Source organism: Populus alba, chromosome 1 (genome assembly GCF_005239225.2).
Source record: "Populus alba chromosome 1, ASM523922v2, whole genome shotgun sequence".
Lineage (NCBI taxonomy): Eukaryota > Viridiplantae > Streptophyta > Magnoliopsida > Malpighiales > Salicaceae > Populus > Populus alba.
The window spans coordinates 4,507,518-4,517,649 of record NC_133284.1 but is presented as its reverse complement, the minus strand read 5'-3'; the positions used below and the strand labels follow the sequence as shown (position 1 = coordinate 4,517,649).

At 32.6% G+C, this 10,132-nt stretch overlaps 1 protein-coding gene across 1 annotated transcript; it reads left to right on the top strand.

Annotated features, from left to right (window-relative positions):
- The first annotated feature begins 514 nt into the window (after positions 1–514).
- Positions 515–4,470, top strand: LOC118034033 (probable receptor-like protein kinase At1g80640). The gene is made up of 10 exons (XM_035039188.2): positions 515–813; positions 1,354–1,530; positions 1,658–1,908; positions 2,009–2,141; positions 2,239–2,302; positions 2,425–2,521; positions 2,641–2,740; positions 3,411–3,529; positions 3,642–3,731; positions 3,827–4,470. The coding sequence occupies exons 1-10, from the start codon at positions 636–638 to the stop codon at positions 3,980–3,982; spliced, it is 1,365 nt and encodes a 454-aa protein (XP_034895079.1). The 5' UTR covers positions 515–635; the 3' UTR covers positions 3,983–4,470.
- The last annotated feature ends 5,662 nt before the right edge of the window (positions 4,471–10,132 follow it).

Sequence of the window (10,132 nt, the reverse complement as noted above, 5' to 3'; positions counted from 1 at the left end):
TTCAGAAAAATATTTTATATTAATTAATTTTTTCAACAATAAACAAATACAAAAAATTTTAGAAAGTGATTTTCACATTCCATAAAATAAACAGGCTTTAAAGAGTGTTTGAAAGTGTGATATTATTGATTCAAAGTTTTTTTTTATTTAAAAATATATTAAAATAATATATATTTTTATTTTTTAAAAATTATTTTTGATGTTAGTGTATTAAATAAAAAATTAAAATTAAAATTTAATTTTTTTTTTTTAAAAAAGTATTTGGAGAAAATGTTATCTGCCATCGCTTTTAATCAGTCGTTTTATACACTTGTCGTATAAAATTGCCACGTTTGATATTTTTCCCTTGAAATAATGAAATGCAGATAAACGTGGTAAAGGTGAAATGCAGATAAATCTTGAAGGTACACGTGGCTTCCCGAGGGAGCGAGTGCTGAAAGGGGGAGACTGGTAAAGTTGAGTGCCCCTAGCTTTCCTCATCCTTGTAACAAGTCTTTGTTTTATCTTCCCTGCAAACAAATACACTTCAGATTTTCAAGTTAACAATACTACAAGGAAACTCCACACTCTATTACAGCAAAGGACAAAAATCTCTCTCTCTCTCTCCTCTCTCTCGTCTGTTTAGAGAACAAGACATGAATGTTCTTGGTCTGTTATTGCCCATGTGGGCATTGTTAAATACATCTTTGTTTTTCTTGCTTGATGCCAGAGGTGAGTCATCTCCTTCCACCATTTCTGCCTCTCTTCTTCCTAAGAAACATAAACCCAAACCCGTGTTTCTCTTCTCTTCAAAAATGCAAGCTCAATCTCCAGGTGTGTTAATAATGCTCCTTTCTTTGTTTCCAAGTTTGTGTTTTATTTTCCATCCTGGTTCTTGAACAGTCATTGCCTTTATGTGTGTGTCTATGTACTTCATGTTCTTACATGGGGTAAAGGGGCTTGCTTTGTTTCACATCACACACTCAAATTTCAAACCCCTAGCACCATAACTTGATTTTGTTTGGGGAATGCTGGGGAAGAAAACTAGAAATTGTTGTAATGAAACTTGTGTCATTACAATTTCTCCTTTTTTCCCTCTTGGTTTCTCCCTGAACAAGAGGAGGATTTATCCTTCTTGTGACTCTGTAGCTCAAGTGTGATTTTTTCCCCTTTCATAATTTGGCTTGGATATTTCTCTCCAAAACTTGTCATATCAGTTCCTCTTGTTTCATTTAATATATTTTTCTTTTCTCTGATGGATGTGTTTGAGCTTTATTTTTTTATTTTTTAAAAAATTGTATCTAATTGTATTGAACAAGTTGAGGCTTTTCTTTGAAACTATATTGTACTTAGGCTCCCCTACTGTTTATCCAGGAATGCCTTTGGTTCCTGTGGTTGAAGAAGTGCACCACCAAGATTTGAATAAGAAAATCCTGATAGCACTAGTTGTTGCTTCCACTCTCCTTGGTGGAATAGTGTTGTTTTTCTCATGTTTCTGGATCTACAGACTGAAAAAATCAAGGAAATGCAGGGCCAAAAGTAAAGGCGATGGTATCTTCTTTACACGAGTTAAATTTGCTTTTGCCGCTACATTTTTCCTTTCGAGGCATGTTACAAACAATTGCGCTTGTTATGCTCACTAAGTCTTGCTACTTTTTTGTTTAAATTTAACGTGTAGATGTAGCTAAAAGGCATTCGCCGACTCCGATTGGGGATAAATTTAATCTCTTGAGGATGGTTGGGAAGAAGGGTTCAGTTGCAGTTATGGAATATCAGTTGTTGCAAGCAGCAACAAAAAATTTCCGGGAAGATAATGTTCTAGGACAAGGTGGTCATGGATGTGTCTATAAAGCTCGTTTCAGTGAAAAACTCCTTGCAGCTGTGAAGAGATTTGAAGGTGAAGCACAGGACATTGGAAGAGAATTTGAGGTAATGTCTTTCATGAAATTGATTTGGATATCGTTTCAAAGCATCATGGCGTCTTTCATTTTTCCTTTCTTTTCATTTCAAATTTTGTTTGTAAATGCAGAACGAGCTGAATTGGTTAACGAAAATTCAGCACCAAAACATAATTTCTCTTTTAGGTTACTGCCTTCATGGTGAAACAAGGTTTCTTGTGTATGAAATGATGCAGAATGGGTCTTTGGAAAGTCAATTGCATGGTACAAGTCTTCTCCTTCTGATTTTTAAAATAAAAATTAGAAGATACCAATTTGTACCTTTTTTCTTATATAATCTATGTTATTGATGAACATTTAGGACCAACACATGGATCAGCATTAACATGGCATCTGCGAATGAAAATTGCTGTTGACGTTGCAAGGTAATTCCAACTCTCAATTTTCTGTTTTGCAGTTTATTCTCTTTCATTCTCCTTTTATTTTCCAAGGGAAATCCATTTTTTTATGATAACTAGTTGCTGTCACCAAAAACTTTGATGACCAGAGGACTAGAGTATCTTCATGAGCATTGCAATCCTCCTGTTGTCCATAGAGATCTAAAGCCATCTAACATTCTTCTGGATTCGAGCTTCAATGCAAAGGTAAAAGCCATCCATGTATAACAAATTTATCAGTTCTGCACTCCTCATAAGTGCATGTTCAGCATCATTTTGTGATTTTAACTAGAATGTTTCCTTTGACGAGTCTTTACTTGATTCAGCTTTCAGACTTTGGCCTTGCTGTAACATCTGGGATCCAAAGCAAGAACATAGAGCTTTCAGGAACTTTAGGTTATGTAGCACCAGAGTACCTTTTGGATGGTATGTCAAATTCTGTTCAAATCTAAGAATGTTGCCACTTCCATTTTGTTGACTGTTGTTGGTAGATATCCTACTTTTTATATTTCAGCTCATCACAGAATTTTTTCTTTCTTTCTTTAATGATTTCTTAGTCTATTAACTATCACATTTTCAGTCATAACAATTATGTTTTTGGATTCTCTGACGAACTCTTCACAGTTCAAACTTCTGTGACGTGAAATTTGATCATTTTCCAGCATGCTTCTGCTAAATGCAATGTTGTTGGTGAGAGATTCTGATAATGGATGCTTAATGAAGATTTTTTATAAAATAGTTTTAAGACAATGCAGTGTCTTGTAGCATTTCCCCCTTAAGGCTTAATTATTTAATGAGTCTGAATAAACCCCGTGAAAAGAATTTTGTCAGATGATGAACAAGGCAGGTTTCGCTATAGCCTCTAATCCTGAGATTTGCCAGGTTGTGATAGATTTTTGCAACACAAGATCCATGGAACACTTTACTATTTCATTTTCAAGAACTATATAATTCTACCATCAAGTATTTTTTTCTACCTTTATGTTCTGGATAGTAAATGGTATTAAACATCTCCTGCATCCAGTCTTTCTTTGATACAGAATGAGGCCTAATTGCTTGGAAAGAAACGTATGATCACTTAGTTTTCTCTTTCCAGGTAAACTAACTGATAAAAGTGATGTCTATGCTTTTGGAGTTGTCCTTCTGGAACTCCTGATAGGAAGAAAACCAGTGGAACAGATGTCTCCAGATCAATGTCAGTCTATAGTCTCATGGGTAATGTTTTTTGAACCCTAGTTTAGCATTCATGCCTTGAGGACTCGAGGTAATATCAATCGGGATTCCTAGAGGTTTTGGAACTTAACGGTCCATCATTGTTTACATGTAGGCCATGCCTCAGTTCACTGACAGATCGAAGCTTCCAAACATTGTGGATCCTGTTATCAAAGACACTATGGATTTAAAACACTTATACCAGGTACATTGAATAGGAATCTATATACCGGTGTGCCTACAAGTTTTCTGTTCTTGCTTTTAGTAAACGAATTTAATCATCATATTACCTTTGAGTAGGTAGCTGCGGTGGCAGTATTATGTGTGCAACAAGAACCAAGTTACAGGCCATTGATAACAGATGTCCTTCACTCCCTCATCCCTCTCGTACCTCTCGAGCTTGGAGGGTCACTAAGACTTACAGAACCTGTTCCTCTTGCTCTGCCTTCGCACTGATGACTTGAGGATAACCCAAACTGACAGCTTCCTTTGTACATTCAGATGTGTGAAAGTCATTAGAGAGAAGATTTTTGTTTTTCATTGTTACAGTTGTAAATTGAATTGAAGTTTAAGATGAGTTTTTGGCAAGCAGCATCTTCAACTTTTGGATCTATCAGCAACACATTTTTCCAAGGTTTAGCAAGATGCCCTCGTATCAGATGAAATGGAGGGTTGTAGCCGTTAAAGGACAGTAATATAGGAGTGGTGAGATTATAATTTTTCCCAGACGAGCATGTTTCATTCGAACAAATCGTTATTGATCAGCAGACATTGTTCTATCCTTCTGCTATGCGATATTTAATGCAAGACATGACTTTTCCTCACCTTATAGGTGCTGTAATCTGTTGACTTGTAGCTTTTGTTGACCCTTAGTTTTCTTGTAGTCACATGCAATGCCTGACTGGTTTATTAACATTTCCTGTCATAAAGACATGAGTTTGGCTAGGTGTAAGACTTAATGTTAATGAGTTTAACTACTTATAGAGCATGAGTTTGGTGAGCTACTAGACCTAATACTATTGAACTCACCTACATGCCGAGCTTAAGCGGTTATAGATTAGCAAACTGATAAATCAATTATTTATGGGCTTGGTATCATGTCGAGTCCAAGTAGGTATGAGTCTGGAAACTCACTAAACCCAGCACCTTTTGGGCTTAGCTATGCGCCGAGTCCAGTAGAGGTTAGGTCCAACGAACTATTAGACCTATTGCTCTTAAGCTTGGTCGCGCACCAAGCCTATTTGGACATGGGTCTGGAAACCCACTCGACCTATCGACATTGGATTTGGCTGTATGCAAAGCCCAATTGAGCATGAGCTTGGCTTGCTACCATACTCATTGACTGTGAGCTTGGTGGCAAGGTTGTTAAAATAGCGTTTTGACTCGTAAAATTGTATGATTTTACGAGTCAAAACATTCTTTACATGCTGAATCGTTTGAAAAAATAAAAAATAGGTAAAATCAGATGAAATCGTGTAAAATTGCGATTTCAGGACCGATTGTAACTAAATGCATGCACTAAAACAAAATGTCCCCCCTTATGGTCCAGCTGTCAGGCGCTTATTGGCTGTGGAAATGCACAGTCACGCCACGCAGTCTTCACTCTTCAGCCTTCAGTCACAGAAGAGTCTTTAGTCTTCACTCTTTCTCTTTCACCAAACAAATCCCTAATCCCCTTCTCTAATTAACCTACCGGGCACCGATCACACCAGATAAACTGCTTCTAGGGGTTTCAAGTTATCTGGGCAAGCCGATCATTTATGAGGTTAAAGAGATCATGGAGGGAACGATGGATCTAAATGAACATTATAAGATAGGATCAGTATATAGGGCCAAAATCAATGGTCAGGTCTTGGCAATGAAGAAAACCAAGGATGATATCACAGAAGAACTAAAGATTTTGCAGAAAGTCAGTCATGCAAATCTGGTTAAACTAATGGGGATGTCATCTGGATTTGACAGAGAAGGAAATCGCTTCTTGGTCTATGAATTTGCAGAAAATGGGTCGCTGGAAAAGTGGTTACATCCCACCTCTGAATCTTCCTCAAGCTCTTCGGGTTTCCTCACTTGGAGTCAAAGGTTACATGTAGCACTAGATGTGGCCAATGGCCTGCAATACATGCATGAACACACTTAACCAAGCATCGTTTACAAGGATATTCGAACAACGAATATTCTTCTCGATTCCACATTTCGGGTGAAAATAGCAAATTTCTCAATGGCTAGACCTGCCATAGACTCATCGATGCCTAAAGTTGATGTATTTGATTATGGAGTTGTTTTGTTACAATTGATAATGAAAAGTTATTTAAATTATGTATGAATTTTTATTTAAAGCATGTATTTTAAGGTGCTTGAACTATGTATTAATTTTTATTTGAAGTATTAATTTTCAAGTGCTTGAACTATTTATGAATTTTTATTTGAAGTATGAATTTTTTGTTAATGTATTTTAAAATTTCTTATGATTTTACGATCCGTTTTTACGATTCAAGTTTGTTTTGCATTTTCCGTGCCGTGTTAAAATCACGATTTTAACAACTTTGTTTGGCAGTGTGCCAAGTGCGAATGGCTAAAGGTCTATAGATCATTATAGGTATCATGTTGGGCCATAAAGTTCTGTTAGTTTATTCTTTTGACTTTTAATATAAAATGTTAATGTCAAGAATATTCGTTTTCCTATACCCCTATATGTATAAAATATCTTCTAATGACCTATCATGTTTTCATCTCATTAAATTGTGTAAGAGATATTTGTCTTTCATTAATATTGTGTAAGAGATAAATGTTTCTCATTAATGCTAACATGAGATAGTGACTTTTCAATCCCTCTATTTCAACAAAACGATAAAGTTCAAGTGTTATAAATGCTCCTTGAACTATCTAGATAAATGATTCATAATTTTTATTCTCTAGATATTATTATTTTTAAATTTGAGAGCATTTCTCATACAAAAACAAGAACAAACACTTTTATTTTTTCGAGTTTAGTTCTTAACTGTGTATGATCAATGGATTCATGTGATTTTCTTAGTGCTCAAATTTTTTTTTAATAGATATCCATCACCGTAGTTATAATAACTAATGTTTCGAGATTACAGGCTAATTAATTAAATCAATCAAATTTATAATTTTCTAAAACCTTCAATGGTTGTTTTATGATTTTTTTTTAAAAATAAAATAAAAATAAAATCCTAAAACAAAATCATAAAAAATCTATTTTTTTCTTCAATTCAGACCTGTCAAACTTATGAACTGTTTAATTGAGTATAGAATTAATGTTGCCTCCTAGTGAGATATTGTTTCACTTTCAATGGAAAATTCTGGTTGTTTTGGAGGATCACTACAGAAAAGACACAAGAAACTAAACCTTATTTATACTTGTTCTTTTCAAAGCATACATAAGCCATCGCTATATCAAAATAGCAGTGCTTAGCCGTGTGTTTATTTGTATTGTGAAATCAATTTCTTTATTTCCCTGCACCGCGACAAAATTGTTGAATAAGAATAATTCAAAAATCATGACAATGCAATCATTTATCCACATTTCTAATTTCATGAACAAAAGATACGCACCCACGTGGGAAATCCCAAAGATAATGACCTCAATGAGGGGGAAAAAATCTTACTTGTCTCGTCTTCTCAACTTGAGGGAGTTTGGGATTCTTTTTTAGAGTTTTTTTTTTTAAAAAATATATTTGTATAAAAAAAATTAAATTAATATTTTTTTATGTTTTTTTTTATGGTTTTGATATAGTTATTATTATATATCTTTGGACTCTACATGTAAAAAAGCAAAAAAATTAAAAATTAAAAATTAAAAATAAAATATATGTATAAGTGGGAAGAACTAGAATAATGACCAAAAAAGTACCAAAAACTAATTGAGAAGGATGAACATGTATAAAATGTTGGAGAATTGACAGTTCAATATTAATTAATGAAAGCCTCTTATTGAAGAAGAACAAATAATTTGAAAATAATAATTTAAAATTAAATATTTAAAAAATCAATTAGAATAATGAAATTATAGAGTGATTAATTACAACACAACAGCTCCGCATCAATCTCAAGCACCTTCCTCCTGTACATCCGGCCACCACCACCTGTCCCAGGGTATAACGAACAAAAAACCTCCCTCAATTCTTCTCTTTTTAAAATGGGTATTATGCAATTTTTTAATTTTGTTGCTGTGTTCTTGATTTATTTACTTGTGTTTATCTGTATATATCTTCATACTTAATCTTTTTTTTTTTTTTCGTTTTCTGTCATGTGGTTTTTCAGATTAATAAGAAAGACAAGCCAAGTATGAAGTATGTTTGTAAAGGTGCAAGGGCAGGACCCAGAGAGGAGCTGAAACAGGCAAAAAATCTTGATGATGAAGCAAACACAACAGCAGATTTATTGGCAGATATTGATCTATCACACAACATCAAGACTGAAGATGACTCCAACACCATTACCAAGAACACAACCAAAGTTGGTGAAATTAATAACGATTAAAGCCTCTAGTAATCACTCAGGTAATTTTTTTAATTAAAGACTAATAATTAGTTCCACCAAAAGTGTCCGGAAAATCTCTTGAAGGGGTGATTATAAAGTTGTCGATGGAAGTGATTCTTTCATTAAGATCCAATTTTTTCTTAAGAAAAAAAAATGGAAGTGGAAATTCAAAGATTGACATTAATAATCTGTTACCAAAATGTTTAGCTGGGCAAAAGATATCTGCCAAATCACAATTGCTGGAGACTATTTGCTGCAAAGAGGTAGACATGCGGGCTTCATTTGCAGCCAAAACTGATAGATTCAAAGGAAAGCAGGCAGAGCAGCCTGGAATGGCCGCCCCGCTTTTTTACGTGTAAGCCAAGGATAGGAGAAAAAGGTCTTATAAAACTATTTTGGTAGAATAAAATAAGTTCAACGGGACTTTATTGTTTTTAAGGGTTTTTAATGTTCTGTAAGCTTTGGAAGGCAAAGGTGTAGTGCTAAATTAAAATTAATAGTACGAAAAGAGCCGACTTTAATATAAAAACAAGTGATTTGTGGGGCTCTACAATAACTTGGAAAGTCTTATTTCCACTTAAATTTGTGTATATTTTCACGGAATTATGAAAGTTGATGGCCATAAAATAAAATTTCACTTAAAGCAACATGAACGAGCAGTATACTTTTTTTTGTGTTAAAAAGTAATTTTGAAAATTTTAATTTTTTAATTTTAAATTATTTTAATGTTTGCTAATATTAAAAAAATAAAAAAATTATTTTAAAATAAAAAAATATTTTAAAAAAATCATTACCTCAAACATTATTAAAATTAAAGGATTAAAACCTCTTCTTTTTTGTTTTAATTTTCTGGCTAAGCATAATTACCTCATCTATGTATCCATAGATTATATTATTACTATACAATACTCAAAAAATTAGGAGATTCAGCTTCGAAGAGAAAAAATCTATGTGTTTTTCTCGAAAAGCATTTGGAGATTTTTGGCGAAATCTCTAATTCAATTGGGTTTTTAATATATTCATTTTATTGTAAAGCCGAAGGGAGTTTAATTTGGCTTCATTTTCATATACAATTTTATACAAGTAAAAGCGAGTTGAATTGCGTTTTTGGTGTGTGTGGACGGGCTTTTGTTGCGATCTCCGTTTTTTGCTTTCTTTTTCCCTTCTTACCGGGGACGGCTGTTGCTAGCATTTCTCGTAGTCTAGTAGTCGGAGCTGACTATTCATAAAACTTACCCAAGTGGATAAGTCAGTCTAATTTTGAAAAAATAAGCATGGTTATGTATGCGATCCAATACCCTGCCTGCATCCTCCCTCGTTTACCAAATTAACAATCTTAACTCTAGTCCATTGCGAAGCCCACCTGCCCCAACCCCTAATGGCCTGACCTTCAAGCAAAACTTTTCATTAAAAAGCGGTATTTTTAGAGTGGTTATTTTGTATTTTTTTTTATGTTTATTTATAAAACTTAATTAAAAAAAATACTTTCTAAAAAAAAAAAAATATTGATAATTTTTTTTTTATTTTGATGGAAAATATTTTCTAAAAACTATAAAAATTTCAAAAATATTTTATTATTTGTTTATTATATAAATTTGATTCTCAATCTTTTAATTAAAAGATTGCTATATATATTTTTTTTGAATTCATTTTTTTTTAATTGTATCCTTTAAATTTTATTTAATTTAATTTTTTTTATCAACTTTAATCCTCATATTTTTATTGTTATTTTTTTATTATTTTTCTTAATTAAAAATTTATATTCATCATATTTGATCTCTATTCTTTTGATTGCTATTTATTTTTATTTGAAATAATTTATGAAATTTTATTTTTTTTTATTCTTCTTCATCATCATTTTTTTTTTTATCTGTCAAATTTGGTCTTTATTATTTTAATTTATTAGTTTATTTTATTTGATATAATTTATGAAATTAGATTTTTTTTCAATTATATCTCCAACTTTTTTATCTATAACATTTTATCCTATTCTTTTAATAAATTTGAAACAAAATCAAAATATTAATAAATTTTTTAGTTATTTTTCATAGATAGCTAAATTAAAATATTGAAAAATATTTTAAACTATTTCTTTTCTAAAAA